The sequence below is a fragment of the Erinaceus europaeus genome, chromosome 8 (genome assembly GCF_950295315.1).
Source record: "Erinaceus europaeus chromosome 8, mEriEur2.1, whole genome shotgun sequence".
Classification (NCBI taxonomy): Eukaryota; Metazoa; Chordata; class Mammalia; order Eulipotyphla; family Erinaceidae; genus Erinaceus; species Erinaceus europaeus.
Window position 1 is genome coordinate 115,729,861 of NC_080169.1, and position 19,630 is coordinate 115,749,490.

General features: G+C 50.1%; 1 protein-coding gene across 1 annotated transcript in view; it reads right to left on the reverse strand.

Annotated features, from left to right (window-relative positions):
- Positions 1–19,630, reverse strand: part of EPHA1 (EPH receptor A1) — a 31,206-nt gene that overhangs the window by 1,409 nt on the left and 10,167 nt on the right. Inside the window, exons 4-16 of the mRNA XM_060196746.1 lie at positions 18,788–19,184; positions 16,405–16,560; positions 15,067–15,411; positions 14,837–14,964; positions 14,443–14,593; positions 12,858–12,954; positions 12,593–12,651; positions 10,935–11,060; positions 7,114–7,299; positions 6,864–6,925; positions 6,524–6,730; positions 6,246–6,395; positions 4,195–4,388 (exon numbers count right to left, since the gene is read on the reverse strand). Of these exons, the coding sequence (XP_060052729.1) occupies positions 4,195–4,388; positions 6,246–6,395; positions 6,524–6,730; positions 6,864–6,925; positions 7,114–7,299; positions 10,935–11,060; positions 12,593–12,651; positions 12,858–12,954; positions 14,443–14,593; positions 14,837–14,964; positions 15,067–15,411; positions 16,405–16,560; positions 18,788–19,184 (2,258 nt within the window). The remainder of the gene's footprint in view (positions 1–4,194; positions 4,389–6,245; positions 6,396–6,523; positions 6,731–6,863; positions 6,926–7,113; positions 7,300–10,934; positions 11,061–12,592; positions 12,652–12,857; positions 12,955–14,442; positions 14,594–14,836; positions 14,965–15,066; positions 15,412–16,404; positions 16,561–18,787; positions 19,185–19,630) is intronic.

Here is a 19,630-nt window from a genome sequence, read left to right on the forward strand (position 1 = left end):
CTCTGTCTTCCTCTCCTCTCTCCATTTCTCTCTGTCTTATTCAAGAACAACGACATCAATAACAACAACAGTAACTACAATAATAAAACAAGGGCAACAAAAGGGAATAAAAAAAAAATTCAGAGAGAGAATAAGAGAGGAAACAAAACACCAGAGGCACTTCCATGTCATGCTGGGGCTGTAAGGTGAGCCAGATGCAAGGCAAGGCAGGTGTCTCACCCAGTGAACTACCTCCCCACCCCCTCTCCCACCAGTGCCCCACTAAATTGGAATCAGGGATTAGTCTCTGCACCCAGGCATTCAAATAGGGTGTCTGAACAGAGTCTGTGGATTAGCCCAGCCATTGTCTGTGCACACAGCACCAGGCATCCCACAGTCCTGCTGTACAGAGATGTATGGGAAGAGAGGGACAGCCCCCACCCCCTCCAACCCCCCCAGAAGTGACCCAGATGAGTTCTACCAGTCAGTCTCTCCAACAGACAGATCAGCTGGGGATGATGAATGAGGGGGGGCAGCTGGTCAGGATATTTAAAAACACTATTGCAGGGGAGAGGAGGCAGAGGTGTTTTGTGTGTGTGTGTGTGTGGGGGGGGGGTTAACTCATTTTCTCAGGGATGTCCACTGGAGTCTGGGGAGCAGCCTCTGCTTGCCACTTCTAAACCCCCCCCCCCCCCCCACTGTTGTTATTCTTGCTCTGAGACACCCTCCATACAATTATTGTTCCTTTCTGGCAGCAGGCCCTCGCCCAAAACCATTAGTAAAGTCAACCCGCTGGGGGAGAAAGTATCCAACATTCCAGAAAGATTAGCACACCCGGTCTCCAGTGCACAAGGGAGTCGGGCTCCAAAAAGATAGCTACAGATGCTGGCATGAGCTGCACATTTTCTTCCAGAAACAAGGTTATATATGGAGGTCTGATACGGAGCCTCGGAGCACTAGGAAGGGTTCCCTACCCCCATCCCCCAAGTGTCTCTCTCACCTCACCTCGCTGCCAGTTCATTCTCCATGTCCTTAGCAAAACAAACAAACAAACAAACAAAAAGAAAAGAAAAAGGAACAAAACAAAAACCAAAAACAACAGAAAAGCAATTCTAACCTTGTTCTTCTTGTGTGGATGTTTTGCAGTACTTGCTCAACAACTCTCTGTGCTCAGGATCAAGTCCAAACTTTTGGCCTAGTACTGACCCTGTGGCTGCCTCTCCAGCCTCATCTCTGGCCTCTGACCCTGAACTAGACCTTTGCTCTGTTTACAATGGAGTGGGCAGCTCCCTGACTCATGGCAGACAAGTGAGCTGTCCCAGTCCTCCGCTCTGATCCCTTCTGACTGTGGGCTTCTCTCTCTCTCTCTCTCTCTCTCTCTCTCTCTCCCTCTCCCTCTCCCTCTCCCTCTCCCTCTGCCTCTCCCTCTCCCTCACCCCCATCCAAGTGCCCTGAATTGAGTGCCAGGCCACAAGCCTTGCTGTTGTTCCCATGTCCCACTGACCACTCAGCACCATGGTGGCTCTGAAACAGTTTCTTTCTTTGACTTGCTAGGATGATCTGCAGGGGTGAAAAAGTGCCTTGAGAATCCTGGGCAGGGAAGGCTTGGTTCTGGCATAAGGTAATGGGCCAGAAGGGTTGGGGGCTAGGCTTGAACCTGAGTCATGCCCACCGCTAGGCAGGTACACTATGCGGGTGAGCTATTTGTTATTTAGCATGACCATGGTTCAGATCTGCTGGCTAGTGGTACCACTAGGGTCAAACCTGGGACCTCAGGTGCCTCAGGCATGAAGTCTGTAGTGTCTGCGACAGTGCTATGTCATTAGCCTACTTTTATTAGGTTGCAGGAAAAGTCGTGATCACCTTTGCATAGAAAAACAGCAAAATACATCATGACTTTGCCAACAAGCCAAGATTTATTTTATTTTTTTAAATTTATTTATTTATTCCCTTTTGTTGCCCATGTTGTTTTATTGTTGTAGTTATTATCGATGTCGTTGTTGGATAAGACAGAGAGAAATGGAGAGAGGAGGGGAAAACAGAGAAGAGGAGAGAAAGACACCTGCAGACCTGCTTCACCGCCTGTGAAGCGACTCCCCTGCAGGTGGGGAGCCGGGGGCTCAAACCAGGATCCTTTCACTGGTCCTTGCATTTGGCGCCACCTGTGCTTAACCCGCTGTGCTACCGCCCGACTCCCCCAAGATTTATTTTTACTTGGTTAATTTTTTAAAAATTATCTTTACTTATTGGATAGAGACAGCCAGAAATTGAAAGGGGAAGGGGACACAGAACGGGAGAGAGACAGAGAGACACCTGCAGACTGGCTTCGCCAAAGTTTCCCTCTGCAGGTGGGGACTGGGGGCTCAAACCTGGGTCCTTGCACACTGTGACGTGCACTCAACCAGGTGGACCACCCCCTGGCCCCTGCCAAGATTTATTATTTTTTTCCATCCCAGCCCCCACAGCACTGAAGGAAGCTCCTTGCTGTGATCAGCTTCTTTCTTTCTTTCTTTCTTTCTTTCTTTCTTTCTTTCTTTCTTTCTTTCTCCTCTTTCTTTCTTTCTAATTTCTTTATTGCGGAATTCATGTTTTACATTCTACAGTAAATACGATAGTTTGTACATGCATAACATTTCCCAGTTTTCCATGTAACAATACAACCCCCACTAGGTCCTCTGTCATCCTTCTTGGATCTGTATTCAAAATATATTTTTATGAGAGACCAGAGCACCACTCAGCTTTGGTATATAAGGAATGAACTTGGGCCCTCTGGGGACTCAGGCATTTAAGTCCTCTATTCTCTTGCTCTAATACTGAGCTATTTCCTGATCTTTGCTTTTTTTTAGTTTTAGTATTTATTTTTATGCCACCAGGGTTATTACTGGGACTCAGTGCTTGCACAACAAATCCACTGTTCTTGGTAGTCCTTTCTCTTTTTACTCCCCCCCTTTTCTTATCAGAATAGAGAGACACTGAGAGGGAGAAAGAGAGACACCCACAGTACTGCCTCACCACAGTTCACCAAGTTTCTCCCTTGCTGGTGGAGACTAGGGGCTTGAGCTCAGGTCCTTGTACTTAATAACATGTACACTCAACCAGTTGTGTCCTGCCTGCCCCCTCCTTCCACTTCCACTTTTTTATTATATATATATATATATATATATATATATATATATATATATATATATATATATATATTTTTTTTTTCCCTTCCAGGGTTATTGCTGGGCTCGGTGCCTGCACCATGAATCCACCGCTCCTGGAGGCCATTTTTCCCCCTTTTTGTTGCCCTAGTTGTTGCGGTTATTATTGCCATTGTTGACGTTGCTTTGTTGTTGGATAGGACAGAGAGAAATGGAGAGAGGAGGGGAAGACAGAGAGAGGGGGAGAGAAAGATAGACACCTGCAGACCTGCTTCACTGCCTGTGAAGTGACTCCCCTGCAGGTGGGGAGCTGGGGGCTCGAACCGGGATCCTTACGCCGGTTCCTGCGCTTTGCGCCACGTGCACTTAACCCACTGCGCCACCGCCCGACCCCCTATTATCTTTATTTATTGGATAGAGACAGCCAGAAATTGAGAGGAAGTGGGGAGACAGAGAGAGAGAGACAGAGAGAGACAGACAGAGAAGAGACAGCCCTGCTTCTCCACTTGGGAAGCTTTCCCCCTGCAGGTGGGGCCGGGTTTTGAGCCTGGGTCCTCGTGCACTGTAGCATATACAGTGTGTACCACACTGGTGTGCCACACCACCTGGCCCTTATTTTTCATTTTTTTAAAAAAGATTTTATTTATTTATGAGAAAGACAGGAGGAGAGAGAAAGAACCAGACTTCACTCTGGCACATTTGCTGCTGGGATCAAACTCGTGACCTCATGCTTAAGAGTTCAAAGCTTTACCCCTGCGCCACCTCCCAGACCACTATTTTTCATTTTTTTTTAAGTACGGTACTTAAGATTGAACTTAGGTCTCGTACTTCAGTTCACTGGACCCTTACTCCAGTCTGTTTTTTTTTTTTTTTTCCAATTTCCTATCAGACTACAACCAATATGCGTAGGACCTCAACTACTCCCTGAAACAGCTGGTGGTCCTGCCACCCATGTGGGACTCTGTCCCGAGCTCTGAGGGCCTAGTGCTGGCTGCATGCACGAGAATGGATACCTGTGTCTTTTCTCTGAGATCTGCTGAACAAACCCCCTTAGTCTCCCCAGCATGACTACCTGGGATCAAAGTTGGCAATGGTCCGCAGTGGGTGGGGGTTGGCCAACAGTCGGTCCAGATGTGTCTGCAGCTGGTGGAAGTGGGGCCTGCGGGCCCGGTCATAGGCCCAGCAGTTCTTCATGAGGTCATAGAGGGGAGCAGGGCAGTCCACGGGCGGGGGCAGCCGGTACCCATCCTCGATGCTCTTCATCACCTGAAGGAGAGGGAAGGAACCCGCAGCCCCTAAGAATCCTCTGACCAGGAAAGGTAACTAATGGAGGTTTGGCACACCTCAGGAGAAAGCTAAGGGAGGGCCAGGTACCAGGGCACCGGGTTGGGCATACACATTACACATAAGCAAGGACCCATGTTCAAGCCCCTGCTTCCCAAAAGCAGGGAGAATGCTTCATGAGTGGTGAAACAATGCTGCAGGTTCTCTCTCTCTCTCCCCCTTTTCTATCTCCCTCTTCTCTCAATTTCTCTCTCTCCAAAATAAGTTAAACAAAGTAAAGAGCCAGGCTCTGGAGCACTTGGTTGAATACACACATTCCCATGTGGAAGGACCTAGGTTCAAACCGCCTTGCCCTCACCCAGTTCCTCACTTGCAGGGGAAGTTTCACGAGCAGTGAAGCAATGCTGCAGATATCTCACCTCTCTCTATTTCCCCCTTTCCTATTCCTATCTGTAGTGGGGAAGCAGTGTTAGGGGCTGGGTGGTGGTGCAGCTGGTTGAGTGCACATATTACAGGGCACAAGGACCTGGGTTCAAGTCCCTAGTCCCCACCTGCAGGGGAGAAGCTTCATGAGAAGTGAAACAGTGTTGTAGGTGTCTCTTTTTATTCTCTCCCTTTCTCTTTCCCTTCTCAACTTCAGCCTGTCCTATTAAATAAGTAAAGAATCATAATAAAAAGGCAAAGCAGGGGGGCCAGGCAGTATTGCAGTGGGTTAAGTGCACGTGGCACAAAGCGCAAGGATTGGCATAAGGATTCCAATTCAAGCCCCCCGACTCCCTACCTGCAGGGGAGTCTCTTCACAAGCAGTGAAGCAGGTCTGCAGCTGTCTATCTTTCTGTTCCCCTCTCTGTCTTCCTGTCCCTTCTCGATTTCTCTCTGTCATATCCAGCAACAGCAACAATAATAATAACAACAATGATAAACAACAAGGGCAACAAAAGGGGAAAAACAGCCTCCAGGAGCAGTGGATTTGTAGTACTGGCACTGAGCCGCAGTGATAACCTTGGAGACAAAACAAAACAAAACTGTCTGGCATTGAGAAAAAAAAAAAAAAAAAAAAAAGGCAAAGCAGTGCTATAGGCATCTTTCTCTTTCTCTCTCTCTCCTCCCCACTTCTTTGTCTCCCCTTTCCTATTCCCCATTTGTAGGGGGAAGCTTTATGAGTGGTGAAGCAGGGCTGCAGGTGTCTGTTTTCTCTGACCCTATCTCTGCCATTCCTCTCAATTTCTGTTTCTTTCTTTTTTTTTAATTTTATTTTCCCTTTTGTTCCCCCCCCCCTTTTATTGTTGTTGTAGTTGTTATGGTTGTAGTTATTGTTGTCGTCTTTGTTAGATAGGACAGAGAGAAATGGAGACAGGAGGGAAGCCAGAGAGGGGGAGAGAAAGATAGACACCTACAGACCTGCTTCACTGCCTGTGAAGCGACTCCCCTGCAGGTGGCGAGCCGGGGGCTCAAACTGGGATCCTGTGTAAGTACTGTGCGCTAACCAATTTCACCACTGGAGCTGTGGAACCGGAATCCTTACTCTGGTCCTTGAGCTTTGCGCCACATGTGCTTAACCTACTGCACAACCTTCTGACTCCCCTCAATTTCTGTTTCTATTTAAACAAAAAAGAAAAAGAAAATAGAAAAAGACAGAGAGAAGGAGAAAGGGAGGGAAAAAAGGAATAAAAGAAAGAACGAAAGAACGAAAGAAAGAAAGAGAGGAGTAGCTGTGGGGAATGGTGGATTCATTGTGCAGGCATAGAGCCACAGTGATAACAACCCTGGTAGCAAAAAATAAATAGATAAAAAGGAGGAGCTTTAGGGAGGAAGCCCTGAGCAGCAGGTCACACTCACCTCCTGGTTGCTCATGTCCCCATACGGCTTGTCCCCAAAGCTCAACACCTCCCACATGACGATGCCAAAACTCCACACGTCACTAGCCGTGGTGAAGATGCGGTGGGCGATGGCTTCTGGCGCCGTCCAGCGGATGGGGATCTTTCCTCCCTGTGCGGGGAGGCAGAGCGGATGTGCTTCTCAGAACAGGGACCGAGTATTCCCATGAGCCTGAATCCCAGAGGGTGCTCAGAGGGAGAGGGCAAGGTGTGTGCAAGGGTGAGGACAGGGGCTCTCACTTGGGTCTCATAAGTGCCATCAAAGTTGTCCAGAAGGCGGGTCAGGCCAAAGTCAGACACCTTGCAGCACAGGCTCTGGCCCACCAGGATGTTCCTGGCGGCCAGGTCGCGGTGGACGTAGCTGCGGTCACTGAGGTAGTTCATGCCCGAGGCGATGCCCTGCAGCATGGCCACCAGCTGTGCAGGGACCAGCTGGTCCTCCCGTTCCTGCAGCAGAAGACACAGGGGCCCATTAGGGACAGAGCAGCCTCTCCTTTGCTCTCCCTGAAACAGGCGCTCCACCGTGATAGTGAACCCCTTTCCCTGTCCCCTGGTCCTCCTCCTCCTCCTTGGTCCTCACCCTCAAGAAGGCATCCAGGGCTCCATTCTCCATAAACTCTGTGATGATCATGATAGGTTTTCCTGAGGCCCAAAGCACAAGTCAATATGGCAGCCTCTATCCTGTCTTAACACCCAGAATTGGACTTTCCCTGTGCTCAGCTGGGCAACTTCCCTCCACCTCCTGAGGTCCTTCCCCTCCCCCTCCCCACCCCGACCCCATCTCCTTCTCTCACCCTCCCACCCTCCATCCTGGAGCCTGGCGAACATACTCTTTGTGACCACGCCTTCCAAGTGCAGAATGTGCGGGTGGCTGAACTGGCCCATGATGGTGGCCTCACGAAGGAAGCTCCACCACTGGCCATCCGGGGATGTGTCTTTCAAGGTCTTGATGGCCACAGTCTTAGAGTCCTGGTTGGGGAGTCTCAGGGTTCCCCGATACACTTCCCCAAACTCTCCTGGGTGGAAAGAAAATGAGGTCACAGTCTGATGTGCTGTTGGGTATCCCAGGGGGCCAAGCTGTCCCCAGACTCCTTTTTCTTCTCTGGATCAGAGAGCTGGAAAGGTGGACAGCTCCTTTGAGAACGAGGATTTGGGCTTTATGGGAATGAGGATTTGAACTTTACTTTCTAGGGAGAGAGGATAGAGTCTGGGAGAGAGGGTGCAGCTCTCTCTTTTTATAAAAGATGCTTTATTTTTAAAATATATTTTGGGAGTCGGGCGGTAGCACAGCAGCAGGTTAAACGCAGGTGGCACAAAGCGCAAGGACAGGAACAAGGATCTGGGTTTGAGCCCCTGGTACCCCACCTGCAGGGAAGTTGCTTCACAGTCTGTGAAGCAGGTCTGCAGGTGTCTTTCTCTCTTCTCTGCCTTCCCCTCCTCTCTCCATTTCTCTGTGTCCTATCCAACAATGACAACACCAATAATAACAACAATAACTACAACAATAAAACAAGGGCAACAAAAGGGAATAAATATTGAAAAAAAGGTCATATTAATATATATATATATATTATTTATTTAGGATAGATACAGAGAGAATTGAGATGGAAGCGGAATATAGAAGAGAGATACCTGCAGCATTCATGAAATGCCCCTGACCCCTGACGGTGACTAGGAGTTTATACACTGTGATGTGTGCACTTAGGCAAGTGTGCTACCCTACCCCATATTTCTTTTTTTAATATTTATTTATTCTTACATTTGTCTCCAGGGTTATTGCCGGGGCTCGGTGTTCCTAGAGGCCATTTTTTCCCATTTTTGTTGCCCTTGCTGTTTATCATTGTTGTTGTTATCATGCTGTAGTTGTTGCTGGGTAGGACATAGAGAAATCGAAAGAGGAGGGGACGACAGAGAGGGGGAGAACACCTGTGAAGCGACCTCCCTGCAGGTGGGGAGCCGGGTGCTCGAACCGGGATCCTTATCCTTCTTTTTCAATATTTTATTTATTTATTTATTTATTTATTTATTTATTTATTTATTTATTTATTTAATATAGAGATGGAGAGAAGTTGAGAGGGAAAGGGGAGGTAGTGAGGAGGAGGAGACAGCATTGCTTCACCACTCATGAAGTTTCTCCCCCTGTAGGTGGGGACTGGGTGCTTGAACCCAGATCCTTTCGCACTGTAATGTGTGCATTCACCAGGTGCACTACTGCTCAGCTCCTTTTTCTTTTTAAAAAAATTTTATTATTATTTATTTCTCTTTTGTTTCCCTTGTTTTTTATTCTTATTATTGTCGTCGTTGCTGGATAGGACAGAGAGAAATGGAGAGAGGAGGGGAAGCCAGAGAGGAGGAGAGAAAGACAGACACCTGCAGACCTGCTTCACCACCTGTGAAGGTGGGAAGCCGGGGCTGGAACCCGGATCCTTATGCCTGTCCTTGTGCTTTGAGCCACGCACGCTCAACCCGCTGTGTTACTGCCTGACCCCCTCTTTTTTTTTTTTTAAGGACTGGAAAGGAAGAGATGAAATTGTGTTTATTTTCAGCTGACATGACTTTGCATATTATACAGGAAACCCAAAAGCCTCTGCAAAATACTAGAAGCTGACTGAAAAACCGCCAGCATGTAAAAATAGATTTTATGAATGCATTTCTGTAAGTCTGCAGGCAGAAACAGATATATCAGAATTAAAATACCAATGGCAAAAAGCCTCAGCAGGACCCCCAAATGTAAAACCAACCTATACCATCACTTAACACCCTCCACCCAAATCATTAACTCAGACTGGATTCAAGATCTGGATATTAGACCTGAAACCATCAAATATGCAGAAGAAAACATTAGCAAAGCATTTCAAGACCTTAACATCAAAGATGTATTCAGTGACTCAACCCCATGGGTGGCACTGTCCCATAGTCCCCCTTAAGGATTTGGACCTAGGTACTTGTGCATGGTAATATGCAAGCCCACCCCCCCCCCCCCATATATAATTTGTCTCCAGGGTTATCGCTGGAGCTCACTGCTTGCACTACAAATCCACTATTCCTGGTGACCATTTTTTCTATTTTAATGGATAAACACAGAGAGAAATTGAGAGGGGGAGATAAAGAGGGAGAGTTATAGAGACCTGCTTCACTGCTTGTGAACCCCACCCCCCCACAGGTGGGGAGTCAGGGGCTCGAACCCAGATCCTTGCTAGAGTCCTTATGCTTCGTATGCACCACTGCCTGAACTTCCCCCTTTTAAATGGAACTTTTGAAGTTGCTGAGTTGTTTGTGTTGACTATGCGTTTTAACCCCTTGTTGGAGCTATGCTTTACAAATATCCTTTTGCATTCCAAACGTTTCAGCCCTTTTGTCGCTATTACTCTTCTTTTTTTAAATTTTTTTTAATATTTATTTATTTTCCCTTTTTGTTGCCCTTGTTGTTTTTCATTGTTGTTGTTGTTGATGTCGTCGATGCTGGACAGGACAGAGAGAAATGGAGAGAGGAGGAGCAGACAGAGAGGGGGAGAGAAAGATAGACACCTGCAGACCTGCTTCACCGCCTGTGAAGTGACTCCCCTACAGGTGGGGAGCCAGGGGCTCGAACTGGGATCCTTATGCCGATCCTTGCACTTTGCGCCACATGTGCTTAACCTGCTGCGCTACTGTGCGACTCCCCTCTATTACTCTTCTTTTTAAAAATTTTTTAAAAATATTTAATTATTTATTCCCTTTTGTTGCCCTTGTTGCTTTATTGTTGTAGTTATGATTGTTGTCATCGTTGTTGAATAGGACAGAGAGAAATGGAGAGAGGAGGGGAAGACAGAGAGGGGGAGAGAAAGATAGACACCTGCAGACCTGCTTCACCATCTGTGAAGCGACTCCCCTGCAGGTGGGGAGCCGGGGGCTCGAACCAGGATCCTTATGCCAGTCCTTGCACTTTGTGCCATGTGTGCTTAACCCACTGCACGACAGCCCGCCTCCCTCTATTACTCTTCTAACTTGTAGGTCAAGCTCATTATTCATTTTCCACTTCTGGGCTGCTGCCCTAGTCGGAAAGAATATCTCTGGTTTCCCCAAGGCCCTGGTCCACCCTCCCTCTACCCAGCTCAATGTGGCTAAGTTGGCTTTCTCTGTAAGCCCAGCTCCACCTCAGGGGTGCTCTGTTTCAGCTAACAGCACGTGCTCGCTCAGTGTGGGAAGAAGGCATACTGTGCAGGACCCCAAGGTGGCTTGGTTGGGGTCACAGCACAAGTGACCCTGGACAGAGGCTGATTCGCTGTCACTGCCCTTCCGTGAGCTCAGACTCTGGTCCTACCTGATCACCTTAACCCAGGCACAGCCATGAAGGACACTGCCACATTTTGTTCTCTGCTCAGATCCATTTCCTCCTGTGACTCAAGGGATTGGGGCAGCTCGAGGACACTGGGCGTGTGGATAGCTGGGCGGGTTGGGGCGGGGTGGCTCTGAATTTATCCCAGACTTGGGAACCACTGCAGAAAGGACTAGGTGCCGAGACCCCCCTGCTGACAGACAGGAAGGGTTTCTGGGCAACAGTGGAAACCCTTTGGTCTAGGCAGGCAGGCAGGCAGGCAGGCAGGCAGACTGGCAGGCAGGTAGGAGTGGGGCATTTGAGGGCCAGCTCTGTGCCATGTGCAGGGCTCACCTTCACCTACGACCATGTCCACGACCAGACAGCTGGGGTCAAGCTCCTGGGTGAAGTCCAGAGCTCCCTGTGCAGGGTCTTCATAAGCCTGCAGGTCCACGTAAGGCTTCAGCCATAGCTTGTCCTCTGTGTGAAGAAAATGGGTGGGAGGGGGTCCTGTTTCTAGGCCGCCTGAGCTCCAAATTCAAGGCTTAGAAGCTACTGGGAATGGGGGTGAGGAGAAGGGCCAGTAACAGACCCCAATTTCTCATTTTGCTGCTCCTCTCTGTACAAAGCTCCCGGGTCCTCGCCCACCCACTGAGGGTCTCCACTGTGGACCAGAATCCAGACCCCAGAGTGGCAGAGTCACGTTTTCCTGTTACCCCATCTGCCTGTGGCTCCTTGCCTCCCGGCTCCAGATTCCTTGTCCTCCCTCCTCCCCACCCCTCAGACTCTTCCAATCACTCACACCTCATTTTCATCCCCAGATGACCTCTCACTCTGGGTGAGACCATGATGAGGTGGCCACAGGAAGCCTCAGGCTCACACACCGACCCAGAAGGACTTAAGGAGCTCCACCAGACCCACCCTGCCCCCCTCAGTTGCCATCAGGGTATCACTGCGGCTAGATGCCGGCACTATGAATCCACTGCTCCAGGCAGCCATTTCTCTCTCTCTCTCTCTCTCTTTTCTTTCTATTTTATTTGATAGGACAGAGAGAAGTTGAGAAGGGAGGCGGGGTAGAGGACACAGAGAGGGAGAGGGAGAGACACCTGTAGACCTGCTTCACCGCTCATTAAGTTTCCCCCACTGCAGCTGGGGAGTGGGGGCTTGAACCCAGGTCCTTGCACTTGGTGATGTGTGAACTCAACCAGGTGAGCCACTGTCTAGCTTCTTAGGCTGTTCTACCTTTCCTCTTTCTCTCCCGTCCCTCTCCTTCATCTCTCTCTTTCTTTGATGAGGGCTGGGTCCGAACCTGGATTGTGCACATGGCAAAGCAGCGCACTGCCCAAATGAACTATTTCCCCAGCCCCTTCACTCAGACTCAGCTGGCAGGTCCAGTCAGGACAGAGAAGGCAGCACAGAATCCTGGTGGTGGCCCCAAGCCCTGCTGCTGACAAGTAGTTGATCACACCATGCCTCTGGGGGCTGCCAGTACTAAGTTAATCAGCCTGCATTAATTAAGAAGCAAAGCATCAGGGAGTCGGGCGGTAGCGCAGTGGGTTAAGCCCAGGTGGCGCAAAGCGCAAGGACCGGCGTAAGGATCCCAGTTCGAGCCGCCGGCTCCCCACCTGCAGGGGAGTCGCTTCACAGGCGGTGAAGCAGGTCTGCAGGTGTCTATCTTTCTCTCCCCCTCTCTGTCTTCCCCTCCTCTCTCCATTTCTCTCTGTCCTATCCAACAATGATGACATCAATAACAATAACAACTATAACTACAATAGTAAAACAACACGGGCAACAAAAGGAAATAAATAAATATTAAAAAAAAAATTAAAAAAGAAGCAAAGCATCAGAGTCCTAGAGACAGAAGAGCCCTCTGACGCCCCTAGAGTCGTCCTAGCCAAGGGTGGCCTTTCAGAGCCATCTCAAGGATACCCCCAAACACACACACACACATACACACATGCACACACACACACATGCACACACACAAACACACACACGTGCTCTGGGCTCACCTGGGTTCACTTCTGCAGCTCGATCCCGCTTTCTCGGCTGCCTTCTCCTCTGGGCCTTCCTGTAGGGCATGAGGGCCATTTTGTTTAGTCCTGGAACCACCTCAAGGGCTCTTCGGGGTGGGCTGCACTTTTCCCAGGAACAGAGGGTACAGGTTGGGGTCCCTGGAGTTGCTCCCATGCAGGGGGGAGGGGGGACCTCCTTGGGTTGCACTCAAGGGCTTGTGAGCATGGGGGTTTGTGTTGGGGGAGGGGGCAAGAGTAGCACCTGGACCGGAAGTAGAAAATCCCTAGCAGCAGGGCCACGCCCAGCAGCACCCCAAAGATGATGGCCACGATCTCTCCTCCGGTCAGACCCCGGGCAACTGTGGGCACATGAGATGAGAAGGGGTGAGCACATGTGGGGACTCAGATCACAGGGTGACGGAGGCTAGCAAGGGCCAATCCAGGGGCAGGCTCCTCATTTGTCTGCGTACCCCGAAGCAAGGAGGTGGGTGTGTTTAAGAGTCTGGCTTCTCTGGCGACCACTCATATCTGGGGCTGCCTTTTGGGGACACTCAGTGGGGGTGGAGGGGCTGGGAGATGAGATAGGACACACCACCTGTGGGTGGGCAGGACCCAGGGTTGTTTTGTGTCTGAGGTGGGTGTGGAGTGTCTGTGGGACGCTCAGCCAGGCAACCTTTGTTTTACTTTTATTATTGGATAGAGACAGAGAGATTGAGAGGGGAGGGGGAGACAGAGAGACACCTGCAGCCCAGCTTCACCACTTGTGAAGCTTCCCCCTATGTAGGTATGGGCCACAGCCTTGAACCCCAGGTCCTTGCATGCTGTAATGTGTGTTTAACCAGATGTGCCACTGCCTGCCCCTCATCTTTTTTTTTTTTTTTCCTCACAGGGTTTTAGCTGGGGCTTGGTGCCTACACAACTCCCCCTATTATAGTGATCTTTTTATTTTTTCTTTTCTTTTCTTAAAAGATTTTTATTTTTTTTATGAGAAAGATAGGAGAGAGAAAGAACCAGACATCACTCTGGCATATATGCTGCCGGGGATCGAACTCAGGACCTCATGCTTGAGAGTCCAAAGCTTTACCACTGCGCCACCTCCCGGACACATACTTTTTATTTTCATTGCCACTAGGATTAGCACTGAAGCTTGATGCCTGTACTGCAGATCCACCACTTCTGGTGGCCACTTCCCTCCCCTCCCTCCTTTTTTCTTTTATTTTATTCAATAGGATAGAAAGAAATTGAGAGGGGTGGGGGAGATAAAGAGGGAGAGACACCTGCAGACCTGCTTCACCATTTATGGAGCCTCTCCCCCTGCAGATGGGGAACAGGGGCTTGAAAATGGGTCCTTGTACATGTGTGACCTCAACCAGGTTTGCCACTGCCTGGTTCCTCCTATCCATCTTTGTGCTATTGTCCTGTTTGTTAAAGACAGAGGGAGAGGGGGAACGGGGAGACCACAGCACCGAAGCTTCCTTCAATGTGGTGAGGGCCAGGTTGAAACCTGGATCATGCACTTGGCAAACTTTCCAACTAAGCTATTTTGACGTCCACCTTTTTCTTTCTTTCTGCTAGTGGGGTGAGAGCCAGAGAAAGATAGAGAGGAAGACAGAGAGGAGAGACACCTGCAATTCTGCTCCACTGCTCATGATGCTTCCTCTCTATAGGTAAGGGGTTGGGGGCTTGAACCCGGGCCCTTGCCTAGGCAACTTCTGCATGTGTGTGGCCAAGTTATATGTGCCTTGTATAAGCGTGCACGCACCGCAGGGAAAGAATGCTTGTGTGTGTGTGTGCAGGGGGAATGGTTTGGGTTCTGAGAAGCCACCGAGGGAGTCCAATCCACCCACCTGGTGGGCTAGTCCGGAACTCATGGTCAGGGGAGAAAGGGCCAGGTCCCAGTGGGGTCAGCATCCGGACCCTGACGATGTATGTGGTGTCTGGCTGCAGTTCGGTCAGCAGGACCCTGGGCTCCAGAACCATTTGGTGCCGTTCTTCGTCCTGTGGTTAGGGACTCATGTGAAGCCAGCCGGACCATCAGTCTTGGGAGTGTGGAGGGGAGAAGGGGACTGGGCTGGGGAAGGGGTGCTCAGGGCAGGCTTCTTGAAGACTTCTCAACAAGCCAAGCAGTTCCCTGTGGGCAGTTCCCCTTCCCACCCCCAAGACTCAGAGTGCTCCTCGGGCTAGAAATGTCGGGGTGTGCCCAGGCAGGGACCCAGAGACTATCTACAGGGATATCCTCACCTGGTTCAGCACATGCAACTCATAGCTGAGGTTCTCCCCGGGGCTGCGGGGCCGGGACCCGGCCCAGGTCAGCTCCAGCTGCCTTGGCTCCTTCTTCACCAGCCTCAGTGACAAGCCAGACAGAGGCTCTGTGTCCAGGTGGAGGGGAGGCAGACTCAGCAAGCAGCCAATCGGATGCTTCTCATCCTAAAGCCACGCCCCTCCCACCACGCCCCCTCCCAGCTGCTCACCTGCATGCCCCATGCTGATGCTGATGGAGGCACTAGCTTGCCTGGAGGGCTCCAGCCCAGACACTCCATTCAGGGCCTCCACGTAGAAGGTGTAGTTGGCGTAGGGTTCGAGGCCGTCCACGCGCACGCCAGGTGTGGTGAGCCCGTTGGGCCCCGGGGAGAAGCGCACACTCCCCCCGCAGGGCTGGCAGGAGCCACCATCCTGCACTGCGCCCCGACACTGGGAGCACACCACGTTGTACTGGACATCCCGGCGGCCCCCAGTGTCGGCTGGGGGCTCCCAACGTAGGGAGAGCTGGGTCCCCAAAGCAGAGAAGCTCAGGTTCTGGGGAGCGGTGGGGACACCTGTGGGATTAGAGTGGAGCAGGGTTCAGGGATGGTCACTGCCAAACAGCTGACCCTGTCTCCTGCTCCTAGCACCTCCAAGTTTTTTTTTTCTTCTTTCTTTCTTCTTTTTTTTTCTCCTCAAGGACCTGGGGCTTTGCACATGTGCAAATTCAATACTCTGGGCTGCTTGATATTTTCAGATAGAGAGACAGAGAAAGAGATGGAGAGATATCACAGTAGCCATTTCCACCACTGCCATGGCATCTCCCACATGGTGACAGACAGGGTTCCAGCAACATTCGTCTCCTCCTCCTGCTCCTCTTCTCTCTCATTTTTCATTTATTATTGGATAGAGACAGAGAGATTGAGAGGGGAGGGGGAGACAGAGAGACACCTGCAGCCCAGCTTCACCACTTGTGAAGCTTCCCCCTATGTAGGTATGGGCCACAGCCTTGAACCCCAGGTCCTTGCATGCTGTAATGTGTGTTTAACCAGATGTGCCACTGCCTGCCCCTCATCTTTTTTTTTTTTTTTCCTTCCACCAAGGTAGTGGGGCTTGATATCTGCATGATGAATACACTACTTCTGGAGGCCACTGTCCCCTCCCCCCTCATTTCTTTTTGATGGAGACACAGAGAAATTGAGAGGGAAAGGGAGACAGGGAGAGAGACACCTGCAGCACTGCTTCAACCACTCGTGAAACATCCCCCCCTACAGGTGGGGACTGCAGGCTTGAACACAGATATATGTACTCTACCCGGTGTGCCGCCATCTTAAACCCCAATGTCTAAGGTCTCCTGAAGATCTTGTTAGGAGATTTGAGTCTACTGAGAAAAAAGAGCTTAAGCAGTTCTCTGAATTCCACTAGGGAGGACAGGTGGTCAAGGAAGAGGCTGAGTGTCCAGTCAGTATGTTGGACAGCAAGTTCTACAAAGTTGTGATCCTACTCAGAGCTCTGCCAAGGTGCTGTATTTCCTCCCCGGTGGCTAGGTCTTCCCACCGAGGACTTACTTGTGCACGCCACCTGTGGCCCCTCCCCAGGAGCGCGGAAGTGACCACTCTCACAGGTGCACATGGTGGCCCCCTCAGACTCGGTCGTGCTGTGTTGGGGGCACTTGAGACAGTGGGGTGTGTCCACGTCAGCCCGGTAGAAGCCGATGGGACAGGCTGGGGAGAGAATAGAGCAGAAGCTGAGGTGAGCAGGGGGTTCTCAGGGAACCTCCTTCCCAATTCCTGGTGAAACACCTCTGATGTGTACCTTTAGGGCCCTCAGCTGCCCACTTAAAACGCTCTACAATCCAGGTGACAAAATAGCTCACTTAGTACTCTGCTTTGCCATGTGTGTCACCTGGGCTCGAACCTGAGTCCCACTGGTTTTGCTTTGGTTCTGTGCTCTCTCTCATTCTCTCTGCCTCAGTCTCTTGTCTGTTTTTTTTTTCTCTCTCTCTCTCTCTTTATCTTTATTTATTGGATAGAGACAGGCAGAAATTGAGAGGGTGGGGGAGATAAAGAGGGAGAGAGAAGGACCCTACAACCCTACTTCACCATCTGAAAAGCTTTCCCCCTGCAACTGGGGACTGGGGGCTTGAACCCAGGACCTCGTGCACTGTAATGTGTATGCTTAACCAGGCACCACCACCCTGTTCTGTCTGTTTCTGTGTATCTGAAAAAGTCATCTCAGAGCAGTGAATGCTTAGTGATGAAAAAAAAGATAAAAAAAAAAAATCTTGGACCCAGGTTTACACCTGATCCCCACTGCATTGGAGGAAGTTTTTGTGCTGTGGTCGGTCTCCCTCCCTCCCTCTCCCCCGCGCCTCACTCTCCCATCTGAAAATGTCAGCCCAGGGCGTCGTAGCCCCTGTATGATGACAGAAACTCATTTTGAGATTGGGGAAATGGTTCAGCAGTCATGGGAGGGTTTGGTTTGATCCCCGGTTTCACCCAAAAGCAACAAATAGGGACTGAGTAAATCTCCATGAACAATGGAGCACTATTTTGCTCTCTTTCTTCCTCTCATTACTCTCTCTCCTTCTCTCCAAAAAAATTAAGAGAGCTTGGGAAGTAGCACAGTAGCAGAGCACCTGACTTGCGTGCGTGGGGGTTGGTTCCCTGGCATCATTTAAGAACAAGGATGAGCCAGAACTCCAATGGATGGTGCAGTGGTAATGGGCATAACAATTCATAAAAACAAAAACAAACAAACATGCCGGGGAGGTGGCTCCATAGTGGAGCCCATGCACAAAAACTTGGGTTTGATCTCCAGCACTGCATCTAAAGCAAAGTAGAGCAAAACAAAACAAAACACTGTGGTGACAGCATAACAGCTATATGAAAAGACAACCACCACACCACCAAAAAGAAGCAGTGCCGGGAGAAAGCTCCGCGGGCAGGGCACAGGAAGTACGCACTGAAGGGAACTCGATGGATGATAGAGGTGTGCTTTGGTTTCTCTTTCTCTCTCTCTCTCTCTCCAGAGATAAAAGAAAAAGAAGTGAACCTGGGAAGCTGTCTGACAGTGTTGCCCATGTCTGAGGTCCTTGGCACATGCCTCAGTGCTACCAACAAAGAGTTAAAAAATTAAGGGGTCGGGCTATAGCTGCGCAGTGGGTTAAGTGTACATGGAGCAAAGCTTAAGGACCAGCGTTTGAGCCCCTGGCTCCCCACCTGCAGGGGTCGCTTCACGGGTGGTGAAGCAGGCCTGCAGATGTCTGTTTTTCCCTTTCTCTGTCTGTCTCCCTTCCGCTCGATTTGTCTCTGTCCTATCCAACAACAACAGCAATGACAACAGTAATAATAACAATAACAAGGGTAACAACAAAATGGGAAAAATGACCTCCAGGAGCAGTGGAAGCCCCAGCAATAACCCTGGAGGTAAAAATAAAATAAAATAAAATAAGGGAGTCGGGCAGTAGGGCAGCGGGTTAAATGCACATGGCATGAAGCGCAAGGACCAATGGAAGGATCCCGGTTCGAATCCACAGCTCTCCACCTGCAGGGGAGTCGCTTCACAAGTGGTGAAGCAGGTCTGAAGGTGTCTATCTTTCTCTCCCTCTTCCGTCTTCCCCTCCTCTCTCCATTTCTCTCTGTCCTAACAACGACTACCTCAAATAACAACAATAATAACTACAACAATGAAAAACAACAAGGGCAACAAAAGGGAAAATAAATTTTAAAAAATAATAAAATAGCAAAAAAAATCATAATAAATCAGACTGGTGGCTTAGCAGGAAAGTGTATGCGTGAACTCTTGGGTGTTATTTTTACCAATGAATGAAGAAAAAGTCTCAGAAATGGACCACGGATTTCCTTTCCACCCCAAGCGGCAAGCGGCCCAGATGCTGCCCTGGGCAGTCCCTGCAGGTCGCCACCACCTGGGGAAGAGGGGTCTCCTTACCGAGGCATCCCTGGCTGTCCTCTCTGCCATCCTCATAGCCTGGCTCACAGTGGCACTGGCCCACTGGCACCAGCCACTCGCCTTCTGGGCTGCAATGCATCTTGGGTATGCTGGAGCCAGCCTGGGCATGGGGCAAGCAGGTGCCTGCTACTTCCACCAAGCCTCCAGGTCCAGGGAGAGTGTCTGGGAACTGTGCCAGGCCATGCACTGTCTCCGAGCAGCGCTGATAGAACACGCGGACTGACACCAGGGCCACGCAGGCACCCGGGTTGTGGAAAGCGAGGTAGAGGCCGCGGCGGGTCAGGCGGCCCAGGGAGCAGTGCTCCACGTTCAGCTTCATCTCTCCCAGGGCCAGGTCTTTGATGGTGAAGCTCTGGTCTGCAGCCACTGTGGTCACCTGGCGAGGGGGTGGGGGAGAGGGCAGCCCGGTCAAACCTCCTTCCCACTGCTCCAGGCATTGGCTGAATCCTCTATGTTTTACACAAGCAGCTACTGAGCTAAGCATTACAAAAAAAAAAAAAAAAGTGGTCCAGAAGTTGGTGTAGTGGATAAAGTGTTAGACTCTCAAGCTTGAGGTCCTGAGTTCAATCCCCGGCAGCACATGTACCAGAGTGATAGCTGGTTCTTTCTCTCTCCTCCTATCTTTCTCATTAATAAATAAATAAAATCTTAAAAAAAAATTAATTGAATCTTAAAAAAATTAATTGAGGCCTGGGTTGTGGCACAGCCAGTTAAGCACAGGGACCTGTGTAAGGATCCTAGTTCAAGCCTCTGGCTCCCCAAGTGCAAGGGGGAACACTTTACAAACAGTGAAGCAGTACTAAAGGTGTCTTTCTCCCTCTC